This window comes from Pteropus alecto, unplaced genomic scaffold (assembly GCF_000325575.1).
Source record: "Pteropus alecto unplaced genomic scaffold, ASM32557v1 scaffold120, whole genome shotgun sequence".
Lineage (NCBI taxonomy): Eukaryota > Metazoa > Chordata > Mammalia > Chiroptera > Pteropodidae > Pteropus > Pteropus alecto.
The window spans coordinates 207,492-226,287 of NW_006430061.1; the positions used below are offsets into that span (position 1 = coordinate 207,492).

The window sequence follows — 18,796 nt, forward strand, 5'->3', positions numbered from 1 at the left end:
AAGTGGAAAGAGAGGAGAGGAAGATCTCCAGGGCCCTTCTAGCACTGACATTCCTTAAGTACCTGAAGCCTTCCTCTTGCTGGGAGCTAAAGTGAGCATCCTGATAAAGGTCACAGGATGCTTCTCCAGAGTCTTGAGCTCCTTTTAATTGGTACCTGGACAACCATTTCTGCTTTTATATTTCCAGTCACTTCTTCCTGGTAGCAGTTGGGACGTGCAGAGACCGAAAGGCAAGAAGTACCCCTCACTGGGTGGAAACACTGGGTTCAGAATCCCAAATTATTCTTTTATGTGTTAGGTATTTGTTCTTCCATGTGCTTTGATCTTGCATCCATTCTCTAATTCAGCAGATGTTAACTGAGTCCCCCACCTTGTACAGTTTATCTGTGCAATATAGAGGTGAATGAGACTCAGCCCTGTTCTCAAGACACGTGCAGTCTAGCGAGGAGACAGAAAAAATTGTAGAAGGCCACAACGTGATTGCTGTAACGGGGGTACATATAAGCTGTGCAATGAAAAGAGTGCTTGAGGCTGCCCAGAAGCAACTCCAAAGGAGTCTCAGCGATGCTTTGAGATTTTAAAGGATGAGCAGAAGTTTTCTAGGTAGGCAGTTGAGAAGAGGGCATTCCAGGCAGGGGAACAGCATGTGCAAAGGCCCAGGTGTGTGAGAGAGCATGTCGTGCTCAGAGAACTAAGGATGTTCGCGTGGCTGGAAGGTGGAAGTGAGAGTGAGCAGATGAGGAAAGTCAAGCATTTGTCCTCAGACAAGTCTGTTTCCACCCAATTCTTTGCTGATTTTATCAGTCCAGATGAGAGTGGTTCAGTTTTCAAAAACTGTGATTCGTATTGCTTTATATTTCCATTTTTATAGTAACACATGCTCGTTATAGAAAGTTTGAAAAATACAAAAAAGTAGAAAGAAGGAAGGATTTAAAAAAAATAATCACTATAGTCTCACTGCCTAAAGACAAATACTTTAACATTTGGGTGTATTTCCACTCAAATTTTGAAATCACTTTTTCTGTAGTTGTGAGTGTGTTATAATTATAGTCTTAACTTTTGTATATGGTGCCCCTTTCTACTGACTTCCTAAAATTTGCCAAAAATGGATATTGGTGTTATTAAAAAATAACTGATCATAAAATACACAGGCTGAAATATCAACTAATATAACTTATTTTCTTTCCTTTTACAGGTCTCTTGTGGCTCAGAGCATAATCTGGCAGTGATTGGTAAGTAGTTAGTATACTGGTAACTGTTTATTCTGAAACTCATGTAGCAGAACTGGAGAACACTGTTGGTTAACCGAAGGCCAGGGTGCATGTATGTGTGTGTGTCGGGGGAGATTCTGGGAAATGGAAGTCTTTGGTTGACCAGGGCTTTGTTAGATGCTCCTTTTCTAAAAATTTCAATCTGCATCATTGAGCATCTTTTTAAGGTGCCTGAGCCAGTCTCCCTGCTTCAGGAAGTGGCATTTGATGATATTAAAGATCCGATAGGCTGAGGGCAGCATGTGTAGAACGTCAGCTATAAAAGGGGAAGAGAATTGGGTTGCTCCAGTTTCTTTGAATAAATCCCTTCCACTAAGTTCTTTCCTCTTGGTTGGTGCTTTCTTTGGAAATATGAGGCTCTGCTTACTTACTGCCTGGTATTTCATGGCGCTCAGGAACTCCCAGTTGAAGCCAGACCTCTGGTTAATTGAGACTTCTGCTTAGTTGACTGGATAACCAAGGTTCACTGTTTTTATAATTAGGCCTATGAGTAATTCTTTCAAGAAGCCTTATTATTACTTCCACATGTAGACTGTTTCTCCATCTCACAGTACATTAGAGAGACAACAATATAGGGCTGACTGCCTAAGTTCAATACAGGTTTCCACTAACTACTTGTGTGAACTTGAACAAGGTACTTAGCTCCTCAATGCCTCATTTTCTTCCTCTTTAGAATGGGGAGGGCAATAGTGCTACCTCAGAGGGTTGCTGAGAGGGTCAAGTGAGTTAATACATATAAAGCATGAGGAATAGAACTTAGCTCTTCGTAAGGGTTTTAAAAGTGCGGATTGTTATTACCTGATATCATTCAAATAATTGCCCTCCTCTGGGCTTTAGTTTCCCCATCTGTAAAATGGAGGGGTTAAAACAGGAAATCAAGGATCCCTCCAGCTCTGATATTTTAGGACTCTGTTACAATCCCTTCACTGCCTGCCCTGTGCCGGCAGTTTCTGCTCCTGTCTACTTTTCTCTCCCTGCCTCTGACTCTAAGCTTCTGAAGGGCAAGGCTGCTGTGTTTTCCTTTTGCTTCCTGCCTATTTGTAGGACTCAGAGCCATGCCTGGCACTCAGCAGAGACTTGAGCACTCTTTTCTGAATTGAGCTAGACTGGCTCAGCTGCCTGGGGTGGCAGCAGTTTGAAGCACTGCTTTGCAGGCCTGAATGCGATGTGCAGGGAGGCAGAACCAAGGACAGCAGAGGAGATAGGCTGCCATCCAGCAGAGGGGGTGGGGAGTAAAAGGGGCTGGAGTCAGAGAAGGAGCAAGAAAATGGAACAGCAAACCTGCATGCTTTGCAGCAGTACCGGAACTGCTGCAGCCTGGGTATAATTAAGACAAGCTAATCAGAGAATCGGAGGTGGTGCCTAGGATGTTGCTGCTGCTGCTGTCATGGCACTGGAAGAGGTTGCCTTCCTCTGGGACTAGCACAAACAAGAAGATTACAGGGAATCTAAATACTTGAAAGAACAAAATCCAGACGAAGGAGGGGGCCAGAGCTAGCAGGGTGGCAGGCTGAGCTGACAGAGGCCAGCATGGGGCTGTAGAATGAGCATAGACTCTGCAGGTAGACAGCCGTGGTTCAAACTGGCTCCATCTCTGTGGGCTTCCATTTCCCCCCACCCCCTCATCTATGTAATAGGGCTAATTCCACCTTGCAGAATTGTTGTCGTGATGATGAGGTGGAAAATATGTGTGAAATACCTGGGATATAGGGAGTGCTTGGGATATAAGAAATATATGTATATATATATTTATGTATTTATAATTCTGTTTCTCATTTCTCTTGGTTGGGATGGAGAGAGGGGAGACTCGCTTGTTAGTGTGACTGTTTTAGTGAAGTGCTTGGTTGGAAGAGAGAAGCGATGACATTCTGGAAAGGTGTATCCCATGTCACACAAACGAGGGGAACATCAGAGGCAGTGGAGGAGCAGAGGGCATGCTGGTGAATCCCTTGGGGGTGGACCTGTTATTTTCCATTTTGTCCCCAGTGCCTGGCTCACAGTTTGAAGAATGAGTGGTTTCATAGTCAGGAAAGGTGGGTCCAGTCACAGGGCTCTGAACACGTCTACGTGCCTGCATGTGAGCTGGGAGCAGAGGCTCCCCACCTCTGGAGGAATGAGGCCCTCAAGGGATGCCCTGCAGGGTGCAAGCCGGGCAATAGGAAGTGACAAGAAGTGCCTGTTAGCCCTGGCAGGAAGCCAGCAAGAGGGAGACAAGCTGGAGGAGGAGAGTCCCTGTCGGCTTAAAGCCTGGTTCTCACAGCCAGCTCCTGCCCTCGGCCCTTCTGCCATTGCCTGCTTTAGATGGACTTCCCTGCCTTCAGTCTCATTCCCTGAGATCCAGCCCCACAGTGAGTGGTGCTGGGTCCCTCACCTTATGGGCATGAAATAGTTACAGAATGGAATAGCCTAGAACGGAATATAAAGAAGCCAAACTTTGTTCAAGGGTAGAAGCAGCCTTAATGTCTAATGAATGTGTGACAATCAAATTGGAAGGGGAGGTGAAAAAGAGTTGGGTGAAGGACATAATTTAAGACCTACTCTGTCTTAGAATGGACACAACTCCACAAAGTATATTTGTTGCATCTACTTTATAGAGAAGACAACTGAGACTCGGAGGTTAGACAGGTTAATCAGGTTGCCCAGGGATAAGTAGCAGTAAATGGTAGATCTGTTTGCCTGACTTCCGAGACTATTCTTTTAACTCTAGCATATCCTAGGGCCTGAGGGAGTACGGGTAGTGCACAGGCACTGGGTTCAAATTCTGACTCTTCCACTTATGAACTGTGTAACCTTGTATAAGTGGCTTAATCTCCCAGTGTCTTGAGCACCTCTTCTAGAATATACCACTGACTTCATAAGATTGTTATGTAAAGTGCTAACTGCCTGGTATAAAAGTAAAGGCTCGATAGGTGTTAGCTGATATTATTATTTTCATTATTTTTATTATTATATATTAAGATCTCAAGGAAGGAGGTAATGTAAGATGACTACAAGAAGGTCTGAGACTCAGGGTGGGAGTCTCAGAAGCTAGAGAAGGAAGTGTCTTTCTCATCCAGGATGTTGAGGTCCAGGGCAGGAGCTCGGCATAGCTGCAGAATGGATTTGTAAACTGTAGCCTGAGGGCCCCAGACTAGGGGATCTGGAAATCTCAACATCCCTGGAAACATTGCTAGTCCAGATTTGTTCCAGGTCAAGATTCTGCTATCCATTGTCCCAGAGAGAGACTCAGGACCTGCATGTTCCAGCCTGAGGCAAGCTCCACAGCAGCTACATTTCAGATTTCTTAGGAGTTTGAAATAACTCTACTCTGCTACTTCATCTGCTTCTGGGTTTGATTTTTCCCTTTTTTCGCAAGTTGCTTTGGGTCTTTGAAGCGGTGCAAGTTCCTACTTTAGACAAAGGAAGGACTGCGGGAGCTGGGCATAGGGACAAGCAGGAAGGACAGAGCTGAGGGACAAGGGACAAGCAGGAAGGACAGAGCTGAGGCCACTGGCCATGGCTGGCCTGGCCACCCTCTGGCTATGTGTCTGTACTATCACTCTCTCTCACCAAGCACGATTCCTCATCTGTAAAATCACCATCGTGATACCCACCCCTAAATGCCAGGTATACCAGGTGCCTGCTCAGTCCTGCCACATAATAGGTGGTAGAAGCTCAAGTGACAAGCAGGAAGGACAGAGCTGAGGTCACTGGCCATGGCTGGCCTGGCCACCCTCTGGCTATGTGTCTGTACTATCACTCTCTCTCACCAAGCACGATTCCTCATCTGTAAAATCACCATCGTGATACCCACCCCTAAATGCCAGGTATACCAGGTGCCTGCTCAGTCCTGCCACATAATAGGTGGTCACTCACTTGTCAGGTTCACTAGTTTGTTTCTTTTCTTCCTTTCCATCAGGATTTCCTTCCACATCCAACAAAGCTGGCTGGCTGGCTCCCATTTGTGGGTGTAGACTTAGGTCAGCAGAGGTGAGATGCGGGCCATGTGGCCACTGCTTGCTCAGAAGATGCCTGCCTGCTAGAGGCAGGCTCCCCAGGCCCAGCCCAGTCTTAGGGGCCTTCACCTCTGTGTCTGGCTGAATCAACTCCAGCAGTTTTGCTTCCTCCAGGAGCAGCTTATTTTGGCTTGAATGGGCAATTTGTTTGCCTTCTCTCCTGATGTGCAGTTGTTCAGTCTTCCCTTCCTGCGGAGAAAAAAGAGCTGACTGCATTTCCTCTCTCCTCGCTCCACATAGACCCTTGGAAAGGATTTTTTTATTGGTGGCCTTTTCCTGGAGCGCTCAGGCTGCTCAGGCTCACCAGACGTCATTTAAGTGTTAGATATTTGGCAGGAAAGTGTGATGCCTCCTCCTCCAAGCAAAGCCAATTCTTTTACCAAATTGGAGGTATAATCTCTGCAAGGATAAATGTATTTTTTTCATTCCATCGATGATTTCCAAGTGTCAAACCTTTGTACCTTTGTAATATGTGTGGCAGAATGCCCGATGTTGGCCTGACACCCATCAAAGAGGTTCATGTAAGAATTCAATAGAGAGAACTCTTTTTTGACACTGGCTTTTCCTCTGAGAGGCAACACCTGCAAACCCAGGGCCTGGTGGAGAGCTTAGCGTTAAGTACAGACTTGTATGGTCCTGTGCACGCGGGTGATAGACAAAGTATAGTATCCATTTAATCCTCATAGCTACTTGGTGAGGTGGCACTATTGTCAACCCCATTTTCTAGACGAGGGAAGCTGAAGCTTAGGCTGAGCGGTTTGCTCCCAGCCAGGTCATAGGATGGTCAGGAGGAATCTGTGAGTGGAGTCTTTAACCTCAGAGCTTCTAACCTCAGAGCCTCTGGTCCACTACCTGATGCTGCCTTCCTGTACACCAGTGACAGTTCAGCTTGCTTTTAAGGCCACCAAGGATAAGATTATTTTTCCCTTCATTTCAATATTTAGTTCCCCTTCGTGGTGGCAAGTTCTTCTGTACATCCAGCCTACCTCTTCTGCTTTACATTAAGCAGTTCTTTGTGTAATAACCAGATAAAATTGTGAAATTGATGACATTGTTTTGGAAAACCACCCCTTTTAGGATTCTTCTTTCCCCTTTCATTGTCCTTTACCTCTTAAAAAAATAATTTACTTATATAGTTTTAAAAATAATTCATACATGTGCATGATTCAAAACTTAAAAAACATAGAAGGATTTAAAATAAAAAACCTCGCTCCTACCATATCCCCCATCTGTCCAATGTCCAAAAACCCTTCCACCACATGTGCAGTGAATGCCTAATATTAGATTCCTCTGTATCCTTCTAGTTTCTTTTTGCATATATAAGTGAACACTAAGATATATTTTACCCCCCCTTTATATAAATGGTAGTATACTGTACGTACTTTTTAGTGTCTGATTTTTTCTTTCAGCAGTTTATCTTGGAAATCTTTCCATATCAGTATAAAAGCCTTCCTAGTTTATTATTATAGCTATATAATATTCCAGTATATCTGTGGACTGTGATTTATTTAACCAGTGCCCTATTGATGACATTAGGTCACTTCTAGTCTTTTGCTATTACAAGTAATGATGTAGCAAATAACTTTGTATATATGTTATTTCATGTATGGGAGAGTGTAGTTGTAGGATAAATTCCTAGAAGTGAAGTTATTATATCAAAGACTAAGTGTATTTATTTTGCAAGATGTTGCAAAATTGGCCTCCATAGGAATTATACCATTTTCCACTCCCAACCAGCAATGTATGAGTGCCTGTTTCTGCAGTCTCCCTAATAGAGTATGTTAAGAAACTTTTGGATTTTTGCCAATCTGATAGGTGAGAAACTGCTTAGGGTAGTTTTTGTTTTACTTTTTAAATTGAAGTACTACATGCACAGTAAAGTGCACAATTCTTACATGTTCAGTTTGATGAATTTTTACACATCTCAGAAACCACCACCCAGCATAAGATACAAAACATTTCCAGCACCTCAGAAGGCCACCTCATACCCCTTCTCAGTCAATACCCCACCCCCAGAGGTATCCACTATTCTGACCTCTATCTCCAGTGATGTGTTTTGCCTGTGCTTGAACTTCATGTAAAGGTGTCATACAGTGTGTACTCTTTTTGTTCAACACATTGTGTCTATGAGAATCATCTATTTTGTATGTAGCAATAATTCTTTTTTATTGATCAGCCATATTCCACTGTATGAATGAATATACCACAATGTATCAATTTAGCTATTGATGAGCATTTGGTTTGTTTCCAGTTTAGGGTTGTGAATAAAGCTACTATGAACAGTCTTACACATGCCTTTGGGTGAAATACGCATTGATTTCTCTTGGATGCATGACTAAGAAAAGGATATCTGGGTCACAATATAACATTGGAAGATACTGCTCAATAGTTTTCCAAAGTAGTTGTACCAGTCTATACTCCCGGCAGCAATATATGAGCATTCCACTTGTGCCATATCCTTGCCAGGTGTTTTCAGTGTTACTGATTTAGGACATTCTGAGTGTGTCGTCCTGGGCAGTTACTCTTCCTCTCTGGGCCTTAGAATCTCCATCTGAGAAATGTTTCTAAAGTCGGCTGCACCACTCGTGTCTGTCCTCATGGCCACAAGCTGTGTTGTACGCCTTAACAGACCATCACTGTCTACACTTGCCTTGCAGGCAGTAGGTGCTTCACATGTTTGTTAAACACTGAACGAATGTTACATAAAATATTTTTCCTCATTCACTCCCTCTAGGTTGTTAGCAGCTGGTAATGCGGCACTCTGGATGCTGTGGAGGAATACGGCAAACTGTTGTTTACCTCATGGGGCTCACAGTTAATAGGAAAGAGCTATGAAATAAGTTTGGCTCATAATATGCACTTAATAAATAAATAATGAATGAATGAATGAAGGGCAGAGAATAATAAGAATTAGGAGAACGAGTGAAAGGAAGGGATGATCAGTTTTGGAAACCTTCATGAAAGAGGTGGGTCCTGAGTGGAGAAAGGGTAAAGAGGATTCTGTGCTAAGGAATCGACATGAGCAAAGGGAAGGAAGACTTTAAAGTGTGCATCATGGTTGAGGGACAAGTGGTTGGCCTGCAAGACAGCTGAGGGTCAGCTAGGACCAATCTCCAGTGGCATGCTGAGGGACATTGACTTTATTATATAGTCAGTGTATAGCTGTTATGTGTTATTTAGGAAGACACCTCAAAAGTTGACAATATGGAAGATAAAGGCTTTAAAAAAGATAATGCCTTTTTACAGAATAAAAGCGATCTGACAGTAGTTGGGTACCTACTAAGCGCTGGCACCAATCTGAGCATTTTATGTACATCATTTTATTTAGTCATCACTAAGCAAGGTAGAAAGTAGAAAGGTAATTGTCCCTGTTCTCCAGATGGGAAAATGGAGACTCAAAGAGGTGGACCTGAGGATTCAGACGAACATCTGCTGACTCTGAGGTTTGCATCATACTACCTCCCTGGTCAATCTCATGAGCCTGCTCTGTTTTTCTTTACACAAGAGCAAGCTTCCTGAGCCTGGGCGGCACCATGGTACCTCCCCTAGACTCACAGTGTTGTCCCTTTGCACCCACAGGCCTCAGCTTATGCAGTGCCCCTAAATACCACCTATCCTAGACTGTGCCTCTTATTTAGGAGGAATCCCCTTTTCCTCCTGGGTGAACCTAAAGCCCTTAAATGCAGAACAGCCGTGACTATTTGTTTCAAAGTGTGCTCTAAGCCAGCAGTCCCCAACCTTTTTGGTACCAGGGACCGGTGCTCCTATGAAAATCTAATGCCTGATGATCTGAGGTGGAGCTGAGGCGGTGATGCTAGTGCTGGGGAGCAGCTGCAAATACAGATGGAGCTTGGCTCCCTTGCGCACCACTCACCTCCTGCTATGTGGCCCAGTTCCTAACAGGCCACAGACCAGTACTGCTCCATGGCCCGGAGGTTGGAGACCGCTTCTCTTAGCCCAGCCCAGGCCATGGCTGCCAAGAGGCTGCCTTGGTCAGGAAGCTCCACAGTGTAGCCCAACTGTGGCACGCATGCATATATGTCACTAGCCTCTTAGCTCGCACACTGCTTCACAGTGCACAAGGCACTTCTGCTTATCCATCTCCTTTCATTCTCACAGTAACTCTGAGATTCTCAGAGAAAGTACAATCTCTATTGTACAAAAGAGGAAGTGGAATCTCAGGTTGCATGGTTTGCCCCAAGCAGAACAATATAATGTAAAGAGCTGAGGCCTTGGAATTAGGAAGTCATAGTTTCCAGTTCCAGCTCTGCTGCTGTATATCTGTGTGGCCTTGGGAAGGTTGCTGCCCTCTCTGAACTGTGGGTTTCTCATCTCTACAGAGTGAAATAATAGCTTCCGTAAGTGCTTGTCATTGGAGTGAATTATGTGATTTATGGAAAAGCTGTTGGCACAGAATAGGTGCTCGGCAGCTCTGTTTCTGACTCACTTTGGTGCTCTTTCTGGTGTTTCTTTTTGCTTCCCATATGGCCCTCTTTGTCATCTCTTTTGCTCTTCTATTCTTAAGGCAATGCCACAGACATACATTAATGAAAATATTCTTTCTTTGTATCTAGAACAAAACTACGTCCTGGGGATGGGGTGAGAGATCGTGGGAAATGCTTCCTGCCTCCGCTTTGCTCATTGCCTGGTTGATGTGTGTCGAAGCAGACAGTGTCTAACCTTATTCTCGCTGCATGGCTGTTACTCTGTTTCATTGCTTCCTATCTTCCTCAAGTCTCTCATTTTTGATGGAACACCTGTTCCAGGCTCTTCCTGAGAAAGATTAATTGGGGGTAAATTTTTGATTTCTTAAATTTCTGAAAATATGTTTACTCTGTTTTCACACTTGATTGATAGTTTAGCCGTGATTAGGATTCTATGCTGGAAATCCTTTTCCTTCTGGTTTTTGGAGGCATTTTCCCATTGTCCTCTAGAGTCTAGTGTTACTATTGAGATTTTTTTTTTCCAAATTCTTATTCCTTTGTCTGTGACCAGGTTATTTTCCCCTCTGTGAAACTTTTAGGAGCTTCTCTTTACCATCGGTGTTCTGAAATTTTATGATGTCGTGCATTGGTGCGAGTCTTTTATTCATTGTCACGATACTTTATTGAGCCCTCTCTTTCCAGAGACTTATGCTCTGGACATTTTTCTTAAATAATCCTTTGATTATTTAAGAAAATAATCAAATATATTCGTTAGGTGTATATTGACTCTCCTGGACTTATCATCTAATTTCCTTAGCTTCCTTTTTTGATTACTTTTTGGGAAATTTCCTTGACTTGATTTTCCAAGCTTTCTAATAGAATTATTATTTTGGCCATCATTTTGAATTTTCAAGGGCTCTTTTTAAGTCCTTTTTAAGAAAAATAATTTTCTGTTCTTATTCATATTGCCTTCTCATCTATTGTTTCTCAATGGATATTATTGTAGAGTTTTCAAAATTATTTTCTTTTGCTCTCTGCCTTGTCTGTTTCTTCCATTTTTTTCCCCTTTCCGTGTCTTTGTTTTGGGTTCTGTCGTACACTGGAGATGCGCTAGATGTTTTCCATTTGCCCTCCAGATGCGTTCTCTGCCATTTCCCTTGCTGCTGTGGGTTCCCTCCTCTTCCCTCCCCCTCTCGCCCCTCCAGGCTGTCCATTGTGGCTTGCATCAGCAGGCTCCCTTGCTCTCTGGCTTCTGATTGGATTCAGCCAGTGAGAGGCACAGCAGGACACTGAGGACTGGAAAAGAGTGAGGTCAGGGTATGTATTCCCTCAACTCCTTCCCTGCTCCAGCTCTGACCCTCTGTCAAGGACCACGGCTCCAGGCTGGCATCCCTCTCCACAGCCCATCTTCTCTGGTTCCGGTAACCGCTCCCTCCCCTTCCTTGCCTCGGCAGGCTTAGAGGTGCTAAAGCTCTAGCTTTACCTGGTATCCCTCAAGTACTCAACTGCCCCTTGTTAGTTTTCTTACTCCTGTCTCTGTGAGTGATTTCTTTATTAAACTCTCCCAGATGATCCATTTGAAACACAGTCTGTCTTCTGCTGAGACCCTGACCATTACAGAGGTTTTCCTCTCTAAAGATCTAGTGATCTTTGGAGAGATCATACTAAAAAGTGAGACACTAAGTGAGACTCCGTGTGCATGGAGACGGCTCACTGATGGTGGACTTCCTTGTAAAATGTTGGACTGAGGAGTGAGGAAAGCTTTTTCATTAGTAGACCTCCAGAGAGTGGTATTTATGGACTTTTTTCCTCCTAATTTCCTGCCTTGGAGTATATATACCTGGCTGTTGACTTTCTGGAGCACGATGGAGGAAGAAGGCTTGGGGTCCCATCACTCTATACAGACTGTCACTTAAACCATTTGTTTCATCCTGTCCTCACTCCCATTCTCCAATGCATCTGCTTTTTCCTGAATCTAGGGCCTCTCTGGATCAGTTGCTCCAGATAATAAACGTGTAGTGCTCCCTTAGTGATCACAGGAGGTAGGTTGCTAGTCGTATGTGTTGGGGAGAGTCTGAGTATCTAACTGTTCCATAAATATGCTAACCGTCCCATGTATATGATAAGCTGCAGTTGTGAGCTAGCCAGAGCAGAGACCCAGGGCGAATGAGAAAGCAGATCTCCCACCACTCAGTGGGGAACCTTTTGCTTCAAAACATGTGTTGCCAGAGGGGAGTATTTGAAACTGTGACACCTTCCAAATCCTGGACTGCCATCCCCAAGGGAAGATGTCTTTTTAATCTGGGCCTTTGGACTGTTCACATGCTTTTGTTATTCTACTTTTTGTGACTTTTTTTGTGACTGGGTACAAATTGGAGTGAAAGTACTTTGCTTGCTCTCCAAGGGCTCTAATTGCACAACTATAAAAATAAAAATCTGGGTCCCCCTCTCCCCCACCTTGCTTTATAGAGACTTCCTGATATAAAAAATTTGGTATGGTTAGAAAAGAAAGGTAATAATTTTTCATAAAAAGCAAGATAGACTATCATAGATTTAATATTGTTTTATTACAATTCTCAAGTAAATTTGATGTGATTTTTAGAGGATACTAAGTCCATGAAAGAAACCTAAATTTCAAATATCAGTTGTGTCATTTTCTATCTATTTTACTTTTGGTGAATTACAATCTCCCTGAGCCTCAGTTTTCTTATGTGGATAAAGAGAATGGAAATACTCAGAGTTATTATGACAATTAAATGAGGTAACATATGTAAAAGACCCAGCTTAATGCCTGGTACATGACACCGTGAAGATTTCTGTAGCTCCATCCACATCCTTGCCAAAACTTAATGATCTAAGTATCAATTTTTACCAATCTAATAGATTCTATTAAAACATTAATTTTGTTTCGGAGACAGGGTCTATCATCCCATGCTCAACCAGAGAAACAGACCTAGGAGGAGACATATATTAAGAGATTTGAAGGCAAAGAATCAGCTTACAGGACGATGGGCGATGGCTGGGCAAGTCTGAAACCCACGGTCGAATCTTTAGGAAGGGCAGGCAGACATTCCAGTCAATAGGCAGAAACATCTTCCTCTGGGAAACCCCAGTTCTCTTAAGACCTTTCAACTGATTGGATCAGGCCCACCCAGATTATCCAGAATAATCTCCTTTACATAAAGACAACTGATTATAGATGGCAATCACATCTATAAAATACCTTCACAGCAACATGTAGATTAGTGTTTGATTGAATAACTGGGTACAAATTGGCATGAAAACTGACCATTACATGGTTCAACTTGTATTTTAAGAAAATTATTCTGGGGACAGTAGGGAGGCTAGTTGAAGGAAAAAGAATCTGGAAGCAGAGAAACCAGAACATTACCTTAAGGGAGGGGTGATGAAGACCTGAATTAAGTAGTGACAACCGAGATAGAAATGAAGACATTTGAAAGACCTAGCACAGCTTCTCAGGATTCGGTAACCTAGTATAAACAGGGTTGAGAAGGGAAGGAGAAGAATGGGGAGGATCAGGGATAGTACTAAGTTTTCTGCTTGGTAGGCTGGATAGATGTGTCATCATTGACTGTGAAGGGAAATACATGAAGAGGGGAAAGAGCAGGCCCTAGGTAAGGTGATGAATTTAGTTTTGGATATAACCATGTGTTCAAAGGATGTGCCTGTGGAACATCCAAATAGAACTAGGAGAGTAGAATGAAGACTTTTCGCTCTGTAGAGAGGTCAGGGAGTTAATTCTGCAGAGGTTAGTGAAGCAGATGTTTTTTCATATATGTATGGCTAGTGTTTCTACTAAGTGGCCTTGCTATAAGGTGTGGTGTTGTGATGCCTTAAGTACTATTATATCAGTGTGACTAGTCTGTCATTATTACTCCTGCTGTTGAGTAATTAATTAGCCCAGGGCAGAGACTGCATTCCTGGTTCCCTTTTACAGGGACCTATCCATCCTACAAGACTTTCTCCCTAGATGTCAAGAAGCCATTGCAAGGGTTAGGTCCTCAGTAGGAGCCCATAGGTATGATGGCTCTGTCTCCTTGAGGAAAATTCAAGAGGGAGTTGTTAATTTCTGAGAAGTGACCTGAATGCACATAGCACAAGGTATAACGAGTGACTTCGTGTAGCAGCTCACTGTTGCAGAAAATGAGGCCCGCCCAGTCAGGCTGCCTGGGGAGAAGCACCCGCTGCTTTCCCAATTTCCAACCCTAGACCTCCTCTCCACAGGGCTGCAGAAAATGGAGGTAGGATTTGTGCTCTGGGAAGTTTGGGAGCATGAGGAAGGAGAGGGAATGAACATTAATCGAGCATCTACTCTGTGCCCAGCAGTGTGCTGGGCACCTTCATAATGACAATTATGAAAATGGTGACAACTAACACTTACCAAGTGTTTGCCTTGGTGCGGGGCACTGAGCATGTGTGGTTTTTTTGTTTTTGTTTTTTCTGTTTAATTGTTACAGCAACCATATAAGATAGGTACTATTATTAGCCATATTTTACAAGTGAAGAAATCAAGGCAGAGAGATTAAGTGACTTGCCCAGAGTCACACAATTACTAGGTAATTTAAGGTGGGATTTGAAAAATGTTCTGATTCCCAAGCCTGAAATTCCAGATGCTGTACTGCCTCTCTCGGATATGGCACAGCCGCGTTCCCCTCCCTGGTCCTGTCTCACTGGGGTCAAGCAAGACTAGGGATCGGGGATTAGTGTTTAGAGACTTCTCTTTTCACAACTTTAAGGAGTAGCTGGGCTGGGAGAAGCACCGGATGGGAATTAGGAGACTTTAGTTCTTATCCCAGACTCTGTCTGACTTTGGACTTTAGACCTTAACCTTTCGGAACCCCACTTTCATCATCTATAAAATGGAGATACTAATATCTGCCTCCCAGGGCATTATGAGAATCAGATGACGAAATTGCTAGCAAAGTGTTTTCGTAGACTTTGGGAGTTCTTCTGTTGCATCTGTATCTACTGCCCTGCTTTTCAGAATATCCCCTCTCCGGTTATCTTCCCAGCCTTTCCTCCTCTTGTGCTTTATTATGATTTATGACATTTTCATCACCTAAAAGTCACTGATTATTATGCCTAGAGGCCACTGAAATTCTTTATAAATAATTCCACCTCCCTGAGCTGGCTGGAGGGGGTGGGATAGTGTAGCAGATTTAGCAGCTGCCAAAGCCGTAACCAAGAGACGTCTCCTTGTCAGTCATAGGAGTGAATCATTCAAATGGCTGCTTTGCTGAGTCCTTCCCAGAGCCGTAAGGTAAATTGGATAGCAGTGCTGCTTTCATCGTTCACTAAGCTTAAAACGAAGCTCAGCTTCTTCCTTTGAAATGTAACAGCATATGTATTTGAAAAAGCATGAGTTCTGGAGCCAGACACGCCTAGGTTCTGTTCCCAGTATTGCCACTTACTAGCCGGGTGACCTTAGGCAAGTCATCTCACCTAACTGGGCCTCAGTTTCCTCATCTATAAAATGGGAGTGATAATACCTGCTTCATAGGGTTGTTGTACAGCGCAGATGAGATCGTAGCTGTAAAGGGCCCAGGATGGTACCAACTGCTCATTAGACTCTCAGCAATTCTTACTTCCTTGTGTCTCTAAGCTGTGAGAATAAGCACCTTGGGGAGTTAGATTTCGAGAGGGGTAAAACAATCTGGTTTGAGAGTATAACGGCAGAGGACTCAGTAATAGATATTTGAATCATAGTTCTATTTTTAGTTTGATCCAGCCTAAGTTTTAAAAATGTGGTGTCTTCCTCGTGTGTCCCTTTATCCTTTCTGTGTAAGCAGTGGAGGGTCGGGATGGGGGATGGGGAGGGGATTGTGCAGCTTCTCTGAAGGCTGGTACTCCTGCCTTCAGTCATAGCTTTTTCCTCATTAGTATCCAGTACAGTCACCTTGGGTACCATCGGCTTAAGGAAGTCCGTGATAATGCTTGAACATGAGTGTTTTACTCTAGTCTTCAGCAAGGTTCTCACTGCCAAGCTGGCCTGCAAATCTCCAAATTTTGAAACTTTGGAGGAATTTCATCCATTACCCTTACCCATATTCACAGTGTGGCTGACTTCATGAATTAGAGTAGAATAGCAGTAAATATTTTTCAGCAGGTCCTATCTTTCCCCTCTGTTCTCAAGATGCATATGTACCCCTCAGCCCTAGAGCCTGGAGCACCTCCTGGCACCCACGTGACATAGAGGAGGAACGCAGTCTACTGGGCATCCAGAAGGCACATAATAATAAGTATTATTTCACGTCTTCCTTGTAACCACTCTTTGGTAGGCAGGAATATGGTTTGGTGGTTAAGAGCACAGAGTTTCAAATCAAAGAAACCTGGGTTTGAATCCTAACTCTGCAACTTCACATCATGTAACCTGGGACAAATTACTGCACTCCTCTGAGCTCTAAGTTTCCACATCTGTCAACTGGAGATAATAGTACCCATCTCACAGGGCTGTGAGGATGAGTGAAAGGATGCATGGAGAGCCTCAGCACAGGGCCAGGCACACAGTAAGCAACATGATACACAGTAACCGTGGCATCTGTTTTACAGCAGAGGTGAGAGCAGCCCAGGGAGGTTAGCTCATTTGTCTAAGATAGGCATTGTCCCTGTTTTATGTAAAAGGAAATTGAGGCCGAGACATCAAGGAGCTTGCCCAAGGTTCTTAGCTAGTAAGCAGCAGAATCTGAACTGTAAGCCAGGTCTCCTGATGTTTCACCAGAAGCCTCTGGAAAACTGGAATAAATGCCCGAAACCCATTTAAACTGGCCCCCTGGTGGTGGAGTCTGAGCCCAGCTTCCCTTCTGCCGAATCCTACTTTCTAGAAACAGGCTGCTGGTGTACATTGTGTACTAATACACACACATTAATGACAGAGCCAGAAAATGTCCTAGGAAACCATGATTCCCCAGAGTGCTCCAGGAATGCAGTATTTGGTTAGTGCATTTTCTCAGAATTTTAACCTCTTGGTTTCAGGTCTTGTTGAGGGTTTTTATGAAATGCATTGCAGCAATTCAGTTTCTTACTCTAGAAGCAGCTATCTAGTGAGAGCGATGAAATCTTCTTAAGTGACAGGGGATATTGGCATGGTCTCCAGTCATCATCAGAATGACCAGTCATGATGTTCAGAACTCATATATTACAATCTGTCTGTCTGGGTCTCTAATACTCGTTGTATCATTTAATCATGGCAGTAGCCCTCTGCGTGTGTGTGTATATGTGTGTATGCGTGTGTGTGCATGCGTGTGTGCGCATACATACCTTATGTGCTGTTGAGTCAGCTCCGACTCCTGGAGACCCTGTGAATGAGTAATGTCCATAGTGACCTGTCCCTCAACAGCCCTGTTCATCTCCTGTAGACTCATGCTTTATGGAGTCAACTCATCTCCTATTTGATCTTCTTCTTTTCCTGCTGCCTTCTGTTTTTCCTAGAATTAGTGTCTTTTCCAGAGAACCCTGCCTTCTCATGATGTTTCTGAAGTAAGACAGCTTCAGTTTTGAGACAGTGTAGTAAAGCAGAAAAAATTGTTTTTTGAAAAGTCAGATATACCTAGGTTTAAAGCCCGGTTTTGACACTTACCAATGGTGTTGGTTTTGAGCAAGTTACTCGTCTCTCAGGTCCCAATATTCTGCATCTATAAAATGGGGACAATAATGTTTCCCTTCCTGGGATTATTTTAAGATTATTCTAAGTAATATATATTAAGCAGCTAGCATTGTGCCTGGTCAGAGTAGGTCCTCAGCACATGGAAACTTATTATTCTGTAACAGAGGCCTGAGTCATACTTCTATTCTGTAGGTAAACAAATAATTTTACATTTATACAAAGATGCTGCAAAACAATAAAATAAATATCAGATATGGATTTATTGATAGTAAATACCCACAGTCTGGAAATGCTTTTTGGATCACTTACGTTTGTCTTCCTAAAATATGCATAGACTTTGAATAGAACAGGAGACATTTTATGTAGGATCAAAGGTGCGGAGGTAAGACAGTGTAAGGTATACTCCGCTTGGCTGGAACAGAAATTGCTATTGGTGGGGAAGCATACATGATAAGGTTGGAAAGACAGATTCATACGTAGAGCTTCCCATGTACATGTAAATACACACACATCATTCTCATCTCCTACCTATGTACGTTGCTAACCTAAAATTCATAGTAAGAAGTGGTCAGAGGCGTAGGCTAAATAGGTCTTCTTGCATTCATCCTTGATCTGTAGGAAGGCAATCTGATGTAGCAGAGAGAGCACTGGACCTGGAGCTAGGAGACCCAGATGATGCTCTTCGTTCCGCCCTCAGTCAGCAGTGTGACTCGGACGAGACGTGTAACCTCTTTGAGACTTACCTCTTTATTTATGAAAACAGGCCACTTTTAAAAAAAACCCTTTGGAACTATTTATCAAGAGCCTTGAAGATGTCCATTCACTTTCACTTATTAATTCATATCCTGAATTGTCTCCTAAGGAAAGATCTTTAAAAAGCTTTATGGCGAAAGATGTTCATCATAGTGTTTTTATAATTTAATAAAATTAGACGCTGCCTAAATGTCCAGCAGTTGGAATTGGATAAATTGTGGCCCATCTGCTTGACTAATTTGCAGGATTTACTAAGATAACAAGATTGGTCATGTAAAAATGAAAATAAAAAGGCATATATTAAAAAAATACTGGAAAAAAGCCTACCTCCTGTTGTAGGCAACACTGTTGATGTCATCCAGGACCCTTCCTCATCTGGTTCACACCAGCTCTCCCTGTGCCACCACTATTCACTGTATATGATGACCTCACTGTGGTGACCTTAGGACGTTTCCCTAACAAGCGCCTTTCTCCCTTGTGTGCTTTTATATGTCCTGTTCATTGCTGCCGGAGTGCCCTTCCGTCCCTGTCCTGCAGGTGAACACCTACTCCCTTTCCAGTCTAGTTTTAGATTCCCTTGACTTCCTAGAAGGATGCTCCCTCATTTCTGTCAGGTGACTGGCCTAACTCGCAGGTTCTCAAATCTGGCAATGCATCAGAATCGTGTGGAGAGCTTATGAAAATGCAGACCCCCATGTCCCAAGACAGATTTCCTGAATCCCGATCTCT

At 43.3% G+C, this 18,796-nt stretch overlaps 1 protein-coding gene across 4 annotated transcripts in view; it reads left to right on the forward strand.

Annotated features, from left to right (window-relative positions):
- SERGEF (secretion regulating guanine nucleotide exchange factor) overlaps window positions 1-18,796 on the forward strand; it is a 180,841-nt gene that overhangs the window by 117,737 nt on the left and 44,308 nt on the right. For 3 of the 4 annotated variants that reach the window (XM_006904726.3, XM_015589488.2, XM_015589483.2), the window contains exon 10: window positions 1,196-1,232. In XM_006904726.3, the coding sequence (XP_006904788.1) occupies window positions 1,196-1,232 (37 nt within the window). Of the gene's footprint in view, window positions 1-1,195; window positions 1,233-8,645; window positions 8,710-18,796 lie in introns of all 4 variants that reach the window. The other variant, XM_025046343.1, reaches the window with a different exon arrangement.